At 43.0% G+C, this 21,912-nt stretch overlaps 1 protein-coding gene across 4 annotated transcripts in view; it reads right to left on the reverse strand.

Moving 5' to 3' along the window:
* LOC143340235 (uncharacterized) overlaps window positions 1-21,912 on the reverse strand; it is a 230,975-nt gene that overhangs the window by 100,532 nt on the left and 108,531 nt on the right. Inside the window, exon 1 of one of the 4 annotated variants that reach the window (XM_076761944.1) lies at window positions 20,800-21,189. The exons of 2 other annotated variants lie outside the window; for them this stretch is intronic. In XM_076761944.1, the coding sequence (XP_076618059.1) occupies window positions 20,800-20,979 (180 nt within the window). In that variant the 5' untranslated portion in view covers window positions 20,980-21,189. Of the gene's footprint in view, window positions 1-6,493; window positions 7,462-20,799; window positions 21,190-21,912 lie in introns of those variants that run through there. One more of the 4 variants, XM_076761945.1, reaches the window with a different exon arrangement.

Here is a 21,912-nt window from a genome sequence, read left to right on the forward strand (position 1 = left end):
GTAAATAAAACATCTAAGCGAGGATTGACCTAACAGAGAATCTATATTAACCTTAAAACCATCAATCATCGAAAGTACACTGCATTGGTATATTAACCTACTTGTTAAATGATCGAGAACACATCCCTTCCAAACGTGGTTTCCTTGCACGGTACTAAAACAGTAACAATTTTTTCATCTTATATCATTAAAAATAGAGTTTGTTAAAATTTGTTAGAGAAGCAGAACAAACTTATATATGGTGATTTTAATGCATGTATCTGCTACTAACTTTAAGGTTCTAGCAAATATAAATATGTGTCATTGTATGACAAGCGCGGACAAGGCTGTCCAAGAAACAGGCAACCAACGTGACTAACCACACGCGTAAGCGACTAGAACACGACTTTTTCTCGCCTCGGTTTGGGCGAACGCCGTGTCGAGAACGAGTTAGCTGGAAGAGAACGTTTCATTGAACGAGACTCGCGATTCGAGACTTTGAGGCTCTGCGATGAGTCAGCGGAGGCGCCGTAGTTTCTTCCGTTCTGTTTTATTTCTGGCTACCGACCGCGGAGGAGCGTTTCTAAAAATTATTTACGCGTAACGCTCGCGCAAGTCGAGAATTTGCGACGACGTTTAACAGACCTGGCATACTTCGCGACGAACAGAAACTCGTTTCGATGGTGGAAAAAAAAAAGAAATGAAATTAGCAGGAATTCTAACTCCCACGCAGAAATACAGATTCGCGTGCTCCTCGAGCTCGCCTTCTCCCTTGCGCAACGAGAGCTCGACGATCGTAACGTTTATCTCGGGCTATTAGGATTAAACTATCGATTCTTGGGCGCGCGTTAAATGTTTATATCGCAGCCGTGCATTAAGGCCACGCAATAGCGGGCCCGTGTAGCCATCGAGCGAGGCTTCGGGGCCGTAATTCAAGCAGCCACTTCAGAGGCAAGAACGGCCGCAACAATGGCCGTAACTGTAGATTCGAGGTAACTTTACACTCGAGTCCATTTTCTCTTTGCCCACTTAAGCCCGCTGCTGCAACGTTCGCGCCCTGTTCGACGGAGGAAAGGGTTGGCGACACGTGTTCGAATTTCCCTTAACGGTCGGCACACTCTGGCCCACCCCAGCAACGCACTGCAATTACGAGGTAACGCGAGATTGCATCGCGGATGCAACGAAATCGAGATGCTTCCGGAGCTTTCGCGAGAATTCATTCATACGCCCTTTCCTTTAAAACTGGACTCCGATATAAGAACGATCGAATATTTTTTCACTGTTCGAACGAAAACAGATAACTAATACTCTCTCTTATGTGGCAAGTTATATTAAAATTAAATTATGTTTGAAAACAAAATTATATTTCAATATTTGGAAGAGCACCTTAATTTTATTTACTTATTTCGATGGGATTTTTAACTACGTTTAACCCCTTGACGTACGATTTAATTCCAAATAATTTTGTTTAAATTTGTTCACATGAGAAATGGACACGAAAAAGAATAGATTGTTTTACAAATACCTCATCAATGTAAAAAAGTGTTGATTTTAATATATAAGACTTGATGACAACTGAGTAGCCTCATAATTGTGAAATTTAAGGGGTTAATAAGGGTGAACATTTGATTTATCCAATTAATGATCTTAAGATCTCCCAATGAAACACTACAAATCTTAGAAATCTATTTGTAATCTGCGCGAAATGAATTGTATTTTTCTATGCTCGTAACTCCAAGATATTCAATATATATGTAAATAAATGTATAACATAAAAGTTTTCCATTTATCATTATATATGATTGGAGAAATAATTTTTATACAACCGTGAGTAATTAGTTTGTATGATTAATGAAACAACTGTACAATAAAATAAATTCAGAGCAAACGGAGCGTGATGCGACGTACCCCTCCCATAACGTGTCCGCTATAGCGTTGATCACTAACGATCCAAACTGTAGACTTTAATTGGGATAAAATTAATTAGTATTCCAATCGATTCGAGAGATTTCTGCGTACGAAATATTTTATCAATTCAAAACATTTCCGTTTATGTTTCCCGTCGAAGTTGGCTTAAGAATTTAATTCGAACATGAAAAAATATTTAGAATAGAGATATTGGAATACAAATTAATTTTTACATTCCACGAGCAATGTTGAAGTCGTAGGAACAGGATTTCGGGAAAATCGCAATACAACTTTTGCGTTCAGCGTTTTAATGATCGAGTGGTCGTCACGACTCGATATTTATAAGGAGTTCGACCCTTTCTTTAATATCCTATAAGGGTGAGTCGACGAAGCTCCATTTATGTCCCAAAAAATAACAGAAACTGTTAAAATAATGTTTGGATTCAAATTATATTTCCTAATTAAGCGAAGTATTGTTACTCCTGTATCATGATTGCGACGATCTATAGCAGCGAATAGGAACAACATGCAATTTTAGTTTCAATTCGAAACGAGACGCGCAACAGAAACATTTGAAAATGATGAACTACAAATTGGATCAATGCCAAGAATTATATGTGTCTCCGGACTTAATGAACACGCGTTGATACAGAGGTAGCTAAAATAAGAAGAAGAGTTCATCTAAACGAAGGTTTGTAATCAACTAACATAAGATCAAAATACTCTTCAATTGCGCAATTAATCAACAAAAAATCAATACAACATGTTTGCAATTGTCTTGATCACGTTGAGATCGTTTCCTCTGAAAAACAGTGTTTCGTGGTGTAGGTAATCGTATAGCGTCGGAATCGATCCATCAAACGGGGAAAAAGCTTGTAGATCCTGTTTGCCCCAACTTTGCGCGGCGAAACCATAACAATTATACGGCGCATCGCCGGAAGGAAGCGTCGTAATAACTTTTAGCTTCTCGGAGCGTCGTAAAGATTAAAAAGAGGGGAAAGGGTCAAGGTGAGATAAAGCAAAATTGATGGCGGACCTAAATCCTCGCCGGTGGATCTCGATTGGCTGACGGTAAGAATGGAAAAAGTACGGCTGGATCGCGTGCCCCGTGGGTCGGCGCAACATCCAGCATCGTTAATTTGAATTATTATTGGCCGCGGATACGCGATACGGTGCGGCTCGTGGCAATTATTACGAGGAAACGCACGAGACCGAGCGCATAATAGAATCGCGAGCCACGAGATAGGGCACCGAGCGAAGATACGCTTTTCGATGCTTGCCACGGGGCGAAAATTCAAGATTAATCCCGGTCGGTGACGAGCAAAATTTTCATCCAGACCACTATGTCGGACAACGAATAAATAATACAAAATTACTTAAACAAAACAAGATATTTCGCAACGAACGAGTAAAATTTATTTGTTGTCACCCATTCTTTATTTTTTTTTCACGAGAAAACATCATCGAAATAAATTAAATGCAACTTTATCGTTAAAGAATCTGAATTAATTTACTCGAACTAATTTTCTATATATATTTTCAAATAGTCTCATCTCAAACCGTTTCATACACACATCTTTCTGGTAATTCTGTCCTAAGTAGTGTGTAGGTTTTTCAATAGTAAAGACAGTAAATTTGGAGAAATTTTTATAGAAAACCAAGAAGAACAGTATAAAATGTTTTCTTGCACGCTGCTGCGGAGTTACCGAAAGCTACGCGTTGCTAACTCAAACCACTTTAGAGCTATGAAAAGAAATACGGGAGTGTGTGACACATGTCACCCACGCAACTAACGAAGGGTTAACTGTTCGATCAATAAACGTGACGAATACGTTGCTGTATGTTTGCCTTATTGGTTATCTATTAGCTGAATGAAACTTTGTTCGTCTCTGTTCTTAACATGCGGGAAATTGGTGCTAACTAGGGACCAGCAAGGTTCCTAACAAGAACTCTGGGTGCAAATCTAATTTATCAGTAAGGTTTCGCATGGTTTTAAATACTGTAGCCAGAGACAAGTTCCATAGTTGTATGTCTAACAGTTTACTGTCATTGGGAATGTTGTGAAACGTCAAATACACCACTAAACTTTTCACACTATGATTTGAGCAAAAATTCAGAGTATATAATCGAAGCAAATCAATGTATGCACATGTATGCATGAAAAGATTCAGAATTACATATAATCTGTATTGAACGTTCGTGATGTACTAAAGACCATGTCTACTAAAATTTTACTTTCGATGATAACTCTTCCAAACAAACATCTCCAAACCTTGTCCAACCAGACGAGACAGCCAAAGGATAGTTTTATCTTTGTGCATCGATTGTTAACATTGACGTTCGACCCGTTTCATCGTTTGGGCGTTTGCTTTTGTTTGCTGTCTCGTCTCGTTGGGCAAAGTATAGCGGATTCCAGGCACAAAGAGACCTTCCTTCGCAAGTGACGCGAGAGGAACGAGTCCTTCCGCGCGAAGATCGTCGTTCCGCGTTACGGAGCAAACTTTCTAAACGTCCTCCATGCGTGGCGACGCATTAAATTAACGAGCAGACTTTTCCATTAATAACAGGCCCCACGGACACGTTGACACCAGTTTCAAACGGGACAAACTGTTCGCTATTGCGCAATCGTTTGACGATTTCTCGCGACAAGCGTTTAACCATTCGCGGACCGGTTCTCTTCGCGCTAATCGGTCGATCGGATTTTAGCGAAAGTCTTCGATCAAACGATGAATAAACGGCGTTGAAAACGAACTGTAAGGAATCGTGCTTAATTAATGGTGCCCCTATTATTCGTAGATATTAACAGAGAGACAAGACTCATTTTTTTAATCATTTTAATCTTTAAATGCAATTCAGTATTGAATTTTGTAAACACTACTTTCGAGAGGTTGAAGAACTATGAAGGAGACCGAGATCTAGATCATTTCAAGATCAGTTACATTTTTTTTGTATGATACATGGCATACTTTTTCCACCGATTGATATAATACGATACGAGTTCAATCATATCGTGTGTCCGTATGATTCTGTTGGACAATTTGTAAATACAAGGGAACTTTACTGAACTATTCGTAACTGTAATGCATTTTTTAATAAAAGAATGTTTTAAAAATGACGTTCTAAAATTTTGCCCTAATTTTTTACTCGTATCTTAAAGATTTTTTGACCAACAGTTAAAAACTGTATCTTTAAAATATCTGTATAATAAAAATCCAGGGCTATTAGATCTGAAGATTTAAGAAATCATTCCATAAAATCTTTACGGCCGATCCAACGATAATCGATTTAATGCCCTCGTGTTTTTAAAAGACACGTGGTCAGAAAATATGACATAGGAGAAAAAAAGATGGATCGCGTAACATGGTTCTCTGGATCACCTGACAGAAGTGCAGTTGCCGATTAGACGCATACAAAATATGATATGGTTGAACTCGTATCGTTGTCCTTTATGAACCTGTGAAAAAAATATACCATGTGTCGCGTAAAAAAACTGTAAGTAGCCTTGAAATGACCTTGGCACCGCTATACATCGATCCTTCTCCTTCGAAATTCTTTAATTTCTCAAGTTGGAGTAACATTTTGGACCTGGTTGAAATTTTAATATATTGTAACAGGGTAGTATCTCTAAATGCAAATTTAAAAATACAATTAATTCTTATTAATGTCGTAATTATAATCTTAGGTTTATACGAATTACATATACCGATCAAGACCTAAAAGACAGGGTTGAGAGCTATAATAAAACGTTCATGAACTCGATTAACCATCCAGCAGAAAAATAAAATGGTCATAAATTTCGTTGACCAAACTTTCTCAGCGTAAAACCGATTAGAACTAAATGCAATGCCCAGACAGTCTGGACGCAGGACCGCAAAGGGTTAATAATAATACAACCCTTTCGCTGGATACTCGACGCTAATTGTGGTTCCCTTGTACGATTTACGATTTAAAATTTTTACATTAGTTCGTTCCAGAAATTCGATTCTCGAGCTCCGAATTTACGATCCAACTAGCTATATTTATACGTATATAAATATTTATCGCTATAATAATGAATATTTATACACGGTACGGTATTGCAATTTCCAACCAATTAGAGAAGAATATTGCTAAACACAAACTTCCCTCGTAGAAATGGAGTTATTTCACATAATTGAATTACAAGTTGTATTTATTTAGCAATAACTAAAGTTAAAGTTCCGTCAAAAAAGGATTTTATTACATCAAAACGTACTAACAATTTTAGAAGAATTTCAACGATGTATTTGAATACTCAGACTTGAATTTTTATAATTATAAAAAAATGCAACAGAGATTGTTCATATTCTATAAAATGCTCAATATCAATTATCTTGTCGATAAAACATAACCTGTCTATCATTATTCAAAACAAAAATGGAGTATTTGGATAACACAAACTGTTCTTTTTATATCTGCTAAGTCTATTAAATATAATAAAATCGATTTAATCAAATTTTTTATGTTTTTGGGCATATTACTCAACTTCTCAGACGGTAATTAGAAAACTGCTTACTCGGTTCGATTATTAGTATACAGAAAGAGCTGAAAATCGCGTGTAGCGACAAGAGCCACGCAAATCACGTACCATGCCCTCGTCTATCGAGGTGTCTTCCTCGAAGTAGCACTCGTCGGTCTCATCCGGTGTCAGAACAGTAGGAGTTTCCGGTGACTCCTCCTTCATGTCCTGCCTCCTCATCCAGTCCATGTCGAAGTCCTTGGGAGCCTGTGGGCCCGCCGACGAGATAATGCGTGGCCCGTGCGTAGCGTGTTACCTCGCTGGGACCCGCGGGGTATCACATGTCTCGCGTTCGATCGCAAAACGCGCGACCAAAGTACCGCGCGAGACAAATCCGCGGACAGAGAGTCGGCGGGCACTGAAATCCACGGTCCTTTTTCTTATCGTTTATCGCGAGCCGTGCTCCGACTACGCGGAAGCCACTCCGCCGCCGGCAGCCGCTGACATTTGCGAAATGTCAAACCTTTTTCTGGCCGTCCCGGTGTAATATCGCGCTAACGAGACGACGGGTTTGCTCTCAAGATCGAAGCCTCGATATTGCGCGCGACCAGCGCTCGGATGCACGTGCACGTACGCCGGTGGCGCGGTTCGATAAGGGCGGAAAAGAGAGGAAGGAAGCACCGTGTCTCACCGACCGATCACCACCGATAGAAAACGCTTCGAGATCGCGGGGAGAGCCTGGGTCCTCGTAGGCGTCGACCGTTTTCCGCGTCCAGATTCCGTGAACGTCACGGTTCGTTCGAGATGAATTCTTCGCCTCGCGTTCGACGCACAGGGTGAAACTGGTTGCTCTTCGACACGACACACTCCGATCGAGGGTAAAATTCACACGCGACACGCTTCGATATCCAAGGGAAGAGGCCGCCGCGTCGTTAAAAGCGTACCGGCGAGATGATTGCGACCGAGAGACGGACGCGCGCGCAGTCTCGCGTGTGCACACGAGCGAGCCACGGCGGCGGTGCAGCTGCAACTGTGTGTGCAGGCCGGGAATGCTGGAGGTGGTATGGAGGCGGCTCGGTGGGCGCGCTCTGTCTCGTCTCTACTGCCGTCTCTTCTCGCTGTCTGACCACCGGACCCGCTCGTCTCCTCACTCCCTCTCTTTTTGAACAGTCGTGCTTTCTCGTTCGCTCTCGTGAACGCCACGACTGTCGTCACTCTCCCTCATATCCGTCTCTCTCGCACGTATCGTTCCTTCCCCCTCTCTCGCGGTCGTTCGTTGTGGCAGCGCTGTGCGCTCGTCGTCCTTTTCCAGCGATTCGTCACTCGTTACGTTCATCTTTCTCTCGTTTAAGCTCCCTTCTCCCTTTAATTTCTTCCTTCTCCTCCTCTATCGCGCGTCCGTTCGACGCTCCGTCTCCTTTCTTATGCACAGCGCTCCTCGCGCCCTCTCTTTTCCCACACGCAACTCTATCGCCGTAGCCCTTCGCGCCATCTTCCTCCCTCCCTTTGTGGGCTACGTTCTGTTTCTTTTATCAGCCAGCTCTAACGTTCTCCTCTGTCCTTCTTTCCCTCGGACTTACTTTCTCTCCTGCTGTTCTCGCTATCCTCGTTATATTTCGTGCTCGACTCTGTTTCTCACGACTTCCTCCTTTCTTCGACGCTATTCCGCCACGCTTCTGCTTGACCTCCCGGTGTGTTCCTTCCTTCTCCGTATTTCCCGACCTCCTCCGTCGCGATTTCTCTTTCAAAGTACGCCGGAAAACGGCGAATGCCGCGGTTCGAAGCTAGAGAAAAGATTCGTAACGAGGGTGGCCAGAAACAACCTTCTCTTTCCTTGCCTCGTGCTGTCTCTCTCCAGGAGCAGCATCCCTATTCCGTTTCTCTCCCTCCCCCTCTTGTCCTTCGTACTCCCCCACCAGCGATCCTCCGTCTCTGTCCGACTCGCTGCGCCCTCCCTCTCCCCAGTTCCCTGACCCCTTCCCTTTTGCGTGAAGTCACTACGAGTTCAGGGACGATCCGTTTTCAGTCGAGACCCTGGATCTAACGCCCCGAGGGATCCCAGAAATAGCGACTTTCTTCGTGCCGGGGATTTCGTCGTTATATGTTTATGACCGGGATCCGATACGGATACATCTTTCGAAACAAATTGTCGATAAGGACCCACGGAAAAATTGACCTCGCGATAAGAACGCTCTTATGGGAAACGAGAGGCTACATCGAAGCGAAAAGCCAAGTCATGGAGCGTTGGGAATTCCATCGGTTTATGCATTACGTTGCCTTAATTGCTCGTGTGTTCTTACCCCTTTGTGCCCACCCTAACGCTTTTGATGCACACCGAGACAATTATTCTACTATCAGAATACCAATTGTGTTTTCTTTTTATAAATTATTCTTTACAGCTGATACACGCTATTTGTAACAGGGGCGAATCTAAGGGGAGGGACACCCCTTGGTGATTTATAAATATTTGGTAAAACAATCTTTAAAACGAGATATATTTCTTGTTTGCAATCCCATTATATTTGCGACAAAACGGAGTTAACCTTGTTCGAGCAAAATAAACAGGTAATGGTAGGCAGTAAAGCAAACGTACGTTACACATCGGGTTTGGAAAATCGATAATTCGGACCACCCTGTAAATTCGTGAAACATTACGTAAGCCACGTCCCCGTAACTCATACGTCGTTGAATCGCAACGAACCAGTGTACTACATCCCTGAGCTCGGTCCCACCGTGGAGGAAAGAGGACCGAGGAAAATGGCAAGTATGCCACGATAAGAATGACAAGGAGGGGAAGAACGAACCCGATGCTAGGGCACGGACACTTGGAGAGGCGAAATACCTTAGAAGAAGATGGGCATAATTCACGGGAGGAAGAGGAATGACCCGCAGTGTCGTAACTAGTAATTTGAAACCGCGATGGTGTACGTAATTCAATTTTAACCAAGTAATCTTAACAACCACGTTCAAATAAATTGTTCGTTGACTATCTTTTTCTCATTATTTGGGAAAATATCAAGAAACGAATATGAAAGATTCATTTCCTATTGTGTTTCAAATTATACACAACGATGAAAAGTCCGTTTTGATAATTGTATACGCCTCTAATTTATGATACCTTTGTGAGTACCTATCTTCAATCCTCGACTGACTTCGTGTAAGTTCGTGAATAATTTATTATTCCTAGAAAGTGTTGGCTAATCAGAAGTTTAGATCCTAGAAAATGGTACAGAGAATCGTATCCCTAAATTCTTTTCGTTTAATCTCTCGAGTTTCGTCTTCCAGAGGCTCTAGATGCATCCGGATGGCATGCAGCGCCATCAATGGGCACGGCACTGGCGCGAACCACGATAGAAAGGGACGGACGATGGGTGAGACACGTGATGCTGGAACCGTGTGTTAGTCATGGGTTGCCCATGGCAACCCACGCGGCTAATGTACGCGGTACGGGCCGCTCGTTCAGGACAACGTTGCTATATACTATATACGTACGGGAGAGCGTACGTAACTCCGTAGGTTGTACTACGCTTACTACTACGCCTGTGCACAATGGAAAATGGGAGGTCAGGTTCGTGTGCGTCCACACACGTGGCCGAGTTAATTGATTTCGCCTCCGTTCGTTGCCACGATGTTGCCATTCGATCGAAGCAGCCAACGACACCGCGTTATCGTCGGTCTGCGTCGCGACGCGACATCGCGGCAACCGAATGGGAATCTTCGGGGAGAAATGCGCGGGCCGATGCAATCGTCGGATGAAACAGTAATATCGAATGCACCATCGGCCCTGGAAAACGACCCCTGCATTTTCCTCGTTTTTTTCAATCTCTCAGAATATTATTATCAACCAGAGATCACCGAATACAAATGTGGAACTTTTTGTCTACTATTTCTTAATTTAATTCACAATTAAATTGTGCATCATTTTGAATGAGAATACAAACTTATACTACAACTGGTCGAAATTACCATAATGTAGTTTCGTTTCTTACCTCTGATTTTAAAAAAGAATTCCTTCGTACACGAAGACTATCGAATCAATAAATTACAAATTATGTGGCAGTCAAAATGTTAATAATACCAAGACTGCGATGAATATCCTCAAATTCATCCATAGCAACAAACCACTCTACGAATCTATTTAATCATAGATAAATAATAATCTATGTCACTAATGACCTCGTTGTCGATGCAACGATAAGCTTTCAATTAAAAAAAAAAAACAAATATTGTACAGCCGAAATACGTAATTCGAAAATTACAAGCAAACGTTTAAAGTAATTATACGTCGCTGTAACGAACATCAAGCAACGTATTTATTAGCATAATTAACTCGATGTCGTTACATTCGCGCAAATATTGTCGCTCTCTCCGTAACTAGCGTCACTGACTGACGATTACAATCAATTTCGTCGGGCAAATTGTGCTGCAGCGTGCCTCGACATCGCCGCAGAATTCGTCGAATGCAATCACCGTCGAGTCACGAATAATTCTCTGCGGCTGCAGTATCGAGTTTGCATTCGATCGTAGCGCTCGAAGAATTCGGCTAGCCGGCAAGGAGGATGCAGTTGCACCGGTTCGTTGCATTCAGGCGCAATCACGCCGTGTGCACCAATTAAAAGCGCCCCACGCCGTAATCTGAGATACCCCGATGCATGCAAATGCATTCTACGGTGCACGCCACGCTCGGAGCTGGACGACGGACGATCGTTATCGCTTGATTATCGGTCGTTGGTAATAGCGGTTTTCCAAGATCCGTGTCAGGAAGAAACTACTGATAATTTACCCCTCCGCGGTTCGAGGATGCGATTAGCATACTCCTGATTGCGTAATGCACTTATCGTGGACACGGTCAGAAATGCATTCTCGAAATTCGAAGAAACAGTCTCTCTCGATTGTACGTTCCCGACATTTACTTTTTTGTGACAAGATTCACTTTTAATTCTTAACCCTTTGCCCTACGACCACGTGTGAGACTGGTCAGGTAGTCGGACCAAATGTAAACACCACGTGCCACCGTGGAATGGCTCGAAGGCTGGGCAGTTTTGTTTAAATTTTAGGCTCAAGTGGTTAAAGATCGATAATATATCTCCTAAACGAGACGTTGGCGTATTTTGTGCAGCATTTAAATCCGAAACACTGCGTTAATACAATGAGGTACCGCGTACCGATGTCGATACCATAAGCATGCAGCGAACAGGGTGAACGCGCGGACAGCCCGAACGTTGCTGAAAAGTTACGATAATCGCAACGAATGCTCGATCGGATAAAGCAAACCAAGCTTCAACTAATCCGCGATCGAAGCGTTACGAAACCGTGTTACCCAACGGCGTTGGTATGGGTGGCGTGCGCGGCCGCAAGGAACAACGAACCCCATTTCGCATGGTTGCATTATCCTGGAAACGCAGCCAGGACTGACACAGATACGGGCCGACGTTACGCCGACGAGCCGTGCAGCGAGGAAAGGAAACACGGCCCGGTGAAACGGAGAGAGCAATTGTGCATTAAATTGAAACAGGCCACGACGACCGTAGCGTTCCCGTGGCATTATGCTCCCGTCCTATGGAGTTCGCGCGTATTCGAGTCGATACGCGTAACTCATGATTGCCGGTGTTCACGGAACGTCATGCTGCCCATTAAGCCCCACCAACGCGTCTGGACGAGTTGAATGCACCTAGAGAACGCGACCTCGTCGTTTCTCCGAGCCAGGCCCCGCGAGACGCGTGGGAGTTAACAAGAAATTCGTGGCCCGGACGAGATAGGTGCGAATGGAAACAATGTGTCGAAATCTCTGACGCTTCTCACGGGGGTCTCGTCCTTTTCTTCTGTAACCGTTAACGTCTGTAACACTTTTTAGACGCTAATGCGCTTCCTAGGTTCTCGCTTTCGATAGAGCGATACTCGGTCCATGATCCGGTCCCATGCGTCCCGACGATAGCGATCGAACGAACGATGTAATCGAGAAAGCAAGATCGACGATCTACGGACAGTCTTGGACTTTATTACGCGGGGTGTTCCTTGGATTAAATGCTCAAGCTTGAGATACGGATATAGAATCCTGAAACGAACACATTTTTGCTTGCTTCGAGAGATATTTACTTATGAAGTCATAAAAATATAGGAATATAGGAAGTCTATTGACGAAAATATACTTCCAGGAGAAAAATTTGTTTTACCATTTAATACAGGTTCCCTATTTTGAGGTTTTGAATCTCAATCGAGTTTCCCAGTTCATATTTTTGTTATAACTTCTTAAGAAAGCATTTATGGATTTTTTGTCATATAACATTTTAATCTTAGTTTTACTTGCAGAACACACTGCTAAAGCATGTACGAAAAAATACGAAACACCTTGTATATTGAGCATTTAACACGGGAACACCCTGAATATCTTAAAGTTTGTCCTGTCAGATGCATTAAGGAGTATACTAAGGGTACTACTGATTTCTCTATATTTTGCGAGATTTAGAAGCTATTATTTCCACATTTAAAAGTCCTTAAACCAGAAATAAGCTGGACTCGCTGGACGATTGTCGCACAGAAGTGGGAATGCAAAGAGTTAAACCTCTCTAATCCCATGCGATTCCGAAGTCGTATACCCATTATTCTACATTTCTAAAATCTCATTTAATCCTATTACGAGCGAGTGTCATCTGTGGCTTTAAAACAGTTGGAAGTTTGTATCCATCAACATTTACATTTCAATTTATATTCTGCGTTTAACGAGATATTTTGTTGCATTTCAAAACCCAATAGAAATGCTACTTTTAACGAACAGAATGCACTAAACTTTCATAATTACAGCTCTAATTTAATGTAGATAATTTTGTTCAGAGTAAAACTACTTGATCACTTTTCGATAATCTCATAAAAATTTGATTAACATCTCAATTCCTATGCAATAAATTTGAAAAAGGACAGACACGTTAAATGGAACGCATTTTGAACATGTCCAACATGAGTTCGCGTTAATACCAATTACGTTGACACCGAAATGTATGCACCAGTCATCGTTAAGCCGTGATAGTGACAGAGTATGACAATCCACAGTTCTGTCTCGATTTATATTCTTCCGCGATGTTCGCGAACGTTAATGAGGCGTTTCAGAGTGACCCTCAACGCTGCAACAATGGGAAGAAAAATTACAATGTCCGGGTAACATAACGTTCACGGGCCTCGCGGATTCGTTTGTTCCTCGACAAAACCACAGACAGCACAAAAGTGCGCCGTTAATTTTTAACACCGTTGCCAAGAACCGTGCGACCGTTCCATGGACCAAAACAGCTTGGCCAGACATTCGGACCTTTGAAGTTGTCCGCTGATGCAAGAGCCAAGAGTTCATCTCGAAAGATTTACATCTCTTACGAGCAGAAGGAGGAAAAGGTACGAAGCAACGGGCACGGAGGAAGGGAAGGGGGCACAGAAATAAACGCCGCACGAACTTACCGGGGCCAAAAGGGTCCCTGGGAAGCGGAGACTATCCCACGACAGGACCTTAGCGTCCTTTCAGGATTCCCTCATACCGCCAGCCAGAAAAACGACGCCCAACAGCGAGCAAACCGAGTTTCGGTGAAAAAGTTTCGAGAAAACAATTAACATTATCTAATTTTACGAAGAATATTCACATCTGATTCTAGAGACAAGTGGAAAGAGAAATTTTTTACTCGAAAAAATTATGGTGTTTCAATTTATGAATCAACGACGAACAAACAACCCCAATATAATAGTTTGGCATAGAAAAAACTTAAATCCCCCACTGGATATTACTTTTTGATGATGCAATATAATACCAGAAACCGGTTTGTTCATCATTCTTCACGTAAAAGAATTAAAGCTTGACCAGTAAAAAGATAATACTCTTTCTATTTATTATTCACTATTATGATTATTTTTTTCTCGAACAGTTCACAGTAAAGTATTTCTAAATCAACGAATGTTGTTCTAAAAATAAGATCTGGTAATACACAGCAAATATATTACTTTTCAGAAATTGATAAAAGTACTGAATAACGTGGTAGAAATATTCGTAAAACTAAGACTATAAGCGATTTTAGTTGCGGACCAGAAACTTTTATGAAATTCATCTTCTTTCGAAGATTAAAAAACTTACTCCAGCATCTAAATGAACCCTTGGCTCCAAAAAACGGGGAACAAAAGGATCCAGCGGTTCGAATACAAATATAAGGCCAGAAATTGATTTTCTGAAAGGAAACAATAACACAAACCCATTCAAATTGATTCTAGAACCGATGTTTCGCGATCCTCTAAGAGATCCCCAGCCACGAGTAATAGTCAATGTTAGTAACGACAAAATAACCGACTTTCTCCGAAGAATGGTATGTAAAGCGTGGCTCGTAACGTTCTCTCGAGGTTCGCGTTTAGAGGCAGTTTAACGAGATATCGACCCATGAATTCGATAGTTTACTGCGCCAGAGGATCCTGCGGCAACGCAGATCGAGGCTCGTCGGCGTTGTCGCGGGGATTAAATCCAGTACAGTCCGACGACCACGCCCAGTGAAATGCGCATGTGAGCTCGGTTTAACCACTCTTAGAATCGTCATATTTGTTTGAAAACCTTTATGCAACGCGAAAGACACACGACTGTCCCCGCGACCGAGTTTCCTTTTCGTTGTTCCATGCAAACGCGGTATCAACGATCTCAACTATTGACAACTCTCATTTTCTTACCAATATACTGCCCTCTTTTCGAATAGTTGGGGAAAATGTGGTTTTATCATTTTTTTTCTGTGTGTCTGTAGTTTGTTAACAAATTAGTGCTACTAAAATGGGCATGCGAAAATAAAACAATTGTTCCTGCGAGATTCGGAACACGAAATAAAACGATCGTAATATCGAAACGCGTAAAAATTGGGGCAGGCAATGCAAGACAAAGGATGGTTTTCAGATCGTCTATTCGACTTCCGGAAAAGTAACGTTCCTGGAAACTAGGCGACGCCAATAGTCGAGGGAATTCCTTTCAACAAGCCAACGGAGCACTTACAGCATCATCTCTAATTAGCGGTAATTAGAAGAAGCTCCCGCGGACGGCGCCACAAATTGAAACCGGCGTAAACCAATCTAGAGGAGGCCGTGCGAGGTAAAGAGCATCGAACAAACAGAGTCAAACGAATCGCCGACCACCATCAATGAAATTGCACCGCGGATGCCGTGGCCAGATAAAACATCTTGGCTTTTCTCAGCCTAAACCTACCGAGTCGTACATATTGCTCCAAATGCAGTGCCACGGCACGATGGATATCTCATAAGTCCGTCGACTGTCCTTATAGACATCTCTTGTATCTTCAACAGACCGTAAGTAATGTTGCTTAGCAAGGAAACACGTCGAAAGATATATTCTAACGACCTACCGCAGATCAGGTACGATATCTACGACTATGCATCGATAAGAGGCTCGCACACGAATCAAAAGGGTTAGATTATAGATTATGGAGCGTCTATTAGATTATAGATACGGTGACCGTGCGTCCTTTATTATGAAGGAATTTTTTAATCATCTCGTACTGTACTCGTTTACGTGCCAAACATAGTTTTTAAAAGATTTATTTTTCAACCGCTTAGTAACGTTTTATCTACTTTTTAAAAATTCTTAGATTCTTCTTTAATTCTCAAAAATAATTATTTCCAATATTTGGACATTTGGGTAGTCATAGACACACGTATCAAATGAAATTTTTCTGTAGAAAAGAATTCTTTTGATTAATGATAATACAACCTACTCCTTATATGCAAAATATTTTATAGTGTACTGTTCTTGTGTTTTAAGGTTATCAGTTATTGGTACATATATTATCAGTGGTTGTTGCATGACTGAGTTATGGGGGGTGTTTGCCATTTTTTCGTCGAATAACTTGATGAAGTAGAACCAGACCGATGATTCTGGGAACTCGATTGCGCAAGCTTCGCAAACGCGACGAGGCGACCCGCGAAATCGCGTTATCGGTCGAAGAATGGAGTTAACTGGTTTAACGACGACCTGATAACGGAATATAGGACACAACGTAACGATGGAAGTTCGTCGAACCGCATCCACCGCGTTCATTGCACTAATAGAACGCTCGACGCATTGGATCGAGCCACGATTGCGCAATTTTCAAGGGAATGCTGCTCCAGCGAGACACTAATAGAAGGTTACGGGAAGAAAGCGGAAAGAAACGCATTTGGAGGTGTCGTGTAAGCCAGGACAGATCTAAAAACGAGATCGCAGCTGTTGCCGGTTGGGTGAATCTGTCTTTTTCCACAAAAATTGTTCCATCGTTTCTCCTCTTTGATATAGCTTGACTTCCGAATCGGGAAGTATTCGTGTTTCGCGATTGATTTGTACAGACAAAGCAGAGGTAACGATCTATATAAATTTCTAACTATTCTGTAGAGGTAAAAATAAACGACCCGTTTCTGAAACAACTTTCTTTGTTCGATCAACAGTTAAATTATTAAAATAACGTTTAAATATCTCGAAATAGGCTCGTATCTGTTACACGAAGCAAAGTATTAAAATATAGCGATAAACTGAAAATTTAGAGGTACCTTTGAATAAATTTTCAAGTTCCCAGTCCCGTTAACCATCGACTTTTAAGCAGATCTTTAAATAAAATTTTAAAAGGATGCATTTAGATACGACAGTGGGTCCAAGTGCACATAGACCTCGTCGAGGAGACCGTTGATCGTTCAGGGAAGTCGTAAGAGGGCCTTAAGACCCGCAGGAGGGCCCAAATCGGACCGACACGATGCGTTGGAATGCGTCGAGATATTTCGCGACTCGTGGAGGGAGGTGAATTCCAGCGAGAGGGGACCACGGCGAAGAAGAAGAGGAGAAGAATGGAACGAGTAAAAAAGATGAACGAAGATCCTGAGCAAGGAGAGAAGAGGGCCAAGCGTACACAAATTGCCAGCCGGGATGAAACTGCGTGTTTTCCGACGGGCGTTCCACCGATTCGGCAAAACTTTTGTCCCATGATCCGATTCCATGAGTCCCATAACGGGAGAAATCTCCAAAACGATGGAATTATAATGTTCTCGAAATAAACTCCATTATCACGGACGATGAAACTAGATCTTTTCGATAAAGAGAATGTATTGAGTAATAGTAAGCATTTATGGATGCCTCTTGACGATTTAATTAGAATAATTAATTATTTTTTAGGTATAATCACGTGTTTAGTCTTCACGAAAAAGAACAAACTCGTTTTTGTAAAACGTGAACTTTAATGTATTAAAGCTTAGAATTTGTCCCGCCATTTCTCGATCGAACAAAGTATCGCTGAGTCGAACGAGATATCGAAAACTCGAGCACGTTGAATAGTGAAAGGTGGTCGCGATTACCTGGCGAGGAAGGTCGTTGAAAAAGCGCCACGGTAATTGCAGAAACCGTGTCGAGAGCGTTTTTTCCGCCTCTTTTCCTGCACTTCGGGGGTAGAGGTGAAGGGAGGCAGAGACTAACCTCTATTCTGAACGGAATTGCTACAAGAGAACTCTAGGTATTTCTATACGTTAGATATTTGCTTGTAAACCACGCTTCGTTCGACGTTCTTTAAAATTGAAATACACTAGGGTGGTTTCTACGTTCTGTTTCAAGCCTTCGCGTTGTTTTAAATATAGCAATTTAAGTTCAGTTTAAGGCGACCATAAGAATTATTTACTATTTTATATTTGACGAGACATCGTTAACACAAGAAACAGAAAAGCTGGAGTCATTTAAAAAAAGCTAATTTCACAGTTATTCATTCATATTATTGTATAAGAGTGAATGTTAAACAAAGTGCAATGGAGTACTCAAAATTGAGCGAATTAGTAAGACAAAACAATGCATTAAAATGATAATATGGGGGAAAAATTTAAGAAGAGCTAAATGTATGTAGTTTCGCTCGATCAGGTCGATGGTATAAACGAACCCCAAAACAGTTAACTATTAAAAGAGCATAATGGCTGGACTCTCGCCACGATCTTCAAAGGAATCGCGAACCGTAGACAATACTTGCTCCGCGACGAGGGACCGCCTCGTTGGTCCCACGGAGACCGGGCGGAGAATCCTCCCGGTGAAAAGACTCATCTGGTAAAGAATCCGGGGCTCTTACGTTAAAAGACGTAGCGTACGTAGCGTTAAAAGACTCATCTGGCGCGTTGCTCGTTGCTTCAACGTTCGTCGTTCGGTCGTTGTTCTCGCGGACAATTCTCTCGAGTGGACAAAAACCTCACTTTCCTCCGCGCACTTTCTCATTATTCTAAAAACTCTTCTGGAGCCGGATGGAGGACACCGCGTCAGTTCGTCGCCTCGTTCGTTCCCGGGTAGCCCGCGAATTCTAGGCTGAGCCCTCTCCTCCCCGGTGGAGAATCCGTCGGAAAAAGAGGTCGGGACGACAAAGGATTTCTAATGGACGCTGGGCACCGGAGGGACGGCCTTATAAGGCGAACCTCTCGCGAAGGTGGCTCAACCTCCTTTTGGTCTCTCACGAGTATCTCGTGGCGACTTCTGCGAGCGCCTACAGGCGCCTCCGTGGCCGGATTTAGACCGAAAAAGAAACACCGGGACTTTCGGGAAGACGACGACCACGACCACGACCGACGACCAACGCTCGTGGAACGGCCGTCGAGCCACGCGGGCCGATCGTGACCGGACCTCGATCTCTCGATCCTTGGATCGATACCGCAGCAGCCGACTTTTGTATTTCGCCCGTGAACGATCGTGTAACGAAGGGTTCACCGGAGCTTCTCGGAACGCGTACGAATTCCCGCCCTCGTTACTCGCTCTTCCTTTTTCAACCTTCCGTAGCGAGGTTATCGCCGATCTGTCCACTTCCTGTTCCTTTTTTTTGGAAAACGCCTCTCGTATGCTTCGCGTGTTTAATTAGTAGCGTGGTTACGGGTCGAGAGATCGTTCGAAGCCTGTTAATTTTACAAACGAATTAACATAACATTTAACGAAACATCAAAAACTGGAACTACCTTGGAATCAATTTTGACGTTAGAACCAAACGAAATCAAAGAAATCTCGAAAACGAAGACAGAGATCGAATGGTATGGGAGTCGTGGTACGTAGAAAGTTCTATCGATCGAAAATCATACAGTTAGGCAAATCTCTATGACTATTCATCGAGTTCGAATCGCTGAATCCTAAGGATGATAATCGACTCGATTGAACCGGAATCAAGTTGGAGGGTTAACAAAGGCCGTTTAAGAGGTGCCCGATCCGCGCGAATCGAGCGATCAGGATTTAACCGAATTTCCAGGTCGAATCATACGGCGATTGGGCTCTCTGCCGGCTGCCAAACAAATCGATTCCATTTCTGACTGGCAAACTGCTTCGTTCCGACTTGCTTCCGAACGTGTCTGTATACAGTGTCCGTAAATTATGCAACGGAACGCGTACGTACATGGGTACGAGACTATATCGTCGCGTGCATACATATGTAAACGGCATGACGCATTCGCATTCATGTATGCAGATTCGAGACGGTCCGGGACCTTTGAGAAGCAATCGGCTTGGCCGATGCGAGGCCCCTTATTGTCTGACCGGCATGAATACCAAGCAAAACGCCGTTCAAACGCCGCGATCGAGCTTCTTCGTACTTTCCCGACCGGTTCGTTTAACGAACAACTGGGAATATTCGTTCCAAGAAGCGTGTAATTTCTCCTCATCCTTCGCGTCTGTTAAATTAACCCTCCGAGCAACATTTCGCGCGCAACGCCACCGAACAAGGAAAACCTACAACTCAACAAGGTGAATAAGATTCCTCCGCTAGCTTCGATCTTGGTTCTTGCTATCCTTCCATAGCTTTCCTCCTCCTCAACAAAACTTAAATGGATCTAATTGTATGGCAATGTCCACTGTTTGAAGAAAATAGAAATAAACTTATTCGTAATCTTTGCAAAAATAGATTTGAACCATATATTACATCGTTACTTATTATTCTTAATTATCTTAAAAAGCATAATTTGCACCTTTAATTGTACTTGACATGTAAGAACTCTGTAAATAAATAAAAACAACAGAGCTTAGATGACACAACAGGACGTCAAAAATGTATTATTTCGAAACATTAGAATATTTTATTTCTTGAGAATTAATTGTTTTCAGTGAAAAAAATCTGTCACCTAGACATAAATGACGCAGCAGTCAAAGTGCAAATAAGAATTATAATAATTCCGGTTGGCTCGAACCGGTCAGTTGATTTCGACTCGATCGTAGCTTTCGTACAACTGTTTCTCGAGCCAGCATATAGCGAATAAACCGAAGGATCATACAGGACGATAAAGCTCAGAACCGCGCATCCGTATTTCCTCTCACCAGTGAACGAGGAGTCCTTCGGCGGAAACGAGATTCTCGAGGTCAATTTTATTACGATAGAAAACGTCACGAGGCCCCGGAATCACGAGACGTTCGCAGCCCGATCGCGTCGAGATCGAGCGGATTTATGGCTTACCGTGTGTAGAAGATCTTTGAGATGCGACGAACGAGCCGCCACCCTCGAGGATTTCGTCCTTCGGACCACGACCAGGCTGCCTTCCTTTCCCGACAGGATCCTCGGCATCGTGTTCGATCTGACCAATCGATACTCGTCCCCGGGATGCCTCCTCTTCTTTCTGAATGTGCCGCACAACATGTTCGATCCTTTTCTCTGTGTCGCTGCCAAGTCACTGACCGATCATCGATCGCGAGTTACGCGGTCATGTGTCACCGACGACCTTCTTCTATTCAAACTTCTTGCTCAAATAGTCACTTTTAGAGTACTCTCGATCGTTCACGATATTCTCGTCAAGAAACCTTGCAAGTCGGGTATCCACAAATACACACTAAGATTTACTTTGACCAAACGTATGCAAATTATGATACGGTCCTGTGGTTTCAGATGTTCCTCGACTCAGAGACAATAAGACTTCTACCTCAAACTTCTATCTCAAACACACAGACTGATTCTGAGATTCCAAATGCACATTCATGGTTGCATTACGATACTACTTCCAGATTCGCCTCGAACAGGTAGTCAAACCGCGCTGATACGGTCCTGGGAGTCCACCGTTCCTCGCCTCAAAGGCAACGTTCTCCGCGGGTGCACTATGAGTCCTCCTCGCGCAGAACTACGTTCCCGGGATTCCGACAATCATTGAATTACAATCAGACGGACGTGCAAGTAGTTCAAGAGTCCACGAGCGCACTGACAGAATTCTTTCGATCGCGAACGAGTAGCCTCCAATCGTTTGTAAACCTCGCGTATCGATACGGTCCTGAGACTTCGACGTTTCTCGGAAACAATTTCTTCGCACTGTCAGACTTCTTCTGACGATCCAAGGATATTTTCGGATGGTAAACAACTGGCGAACCGACTCTGGGATTCCAGAGGTTCCTTGACACGTAGCCAACTCGTGCGATACACCGAGAGGCTCGTCTCGATCGTCCAGGGTACTCTGATCCGCAAACAAGTCGGACTGGCCTCGAATCGATAGTAAATCGCGCGTACTGATACGGTCCTGGGATTCCAACGTTGGTTCACAGACGCGCGCGCACAGACACAGGAAACCGAATATTTTTTCTCGCC

The sequence above is a fragment of the Colletes latitarsis genome, chromosome 3 (genome assembly GCF_051014445.1).
Source record: "Colletes latitarsis isolate SP2378_abdomen chromosome 3, iyColLati1, whole genome shotgun sequence".
NCBI classification, from domain to species: Eukaryota; Metazoa; Arthropoda; class Insecta; order Hymenoptera; family Colletidae; genus Colletes; species Colletes latitarsis.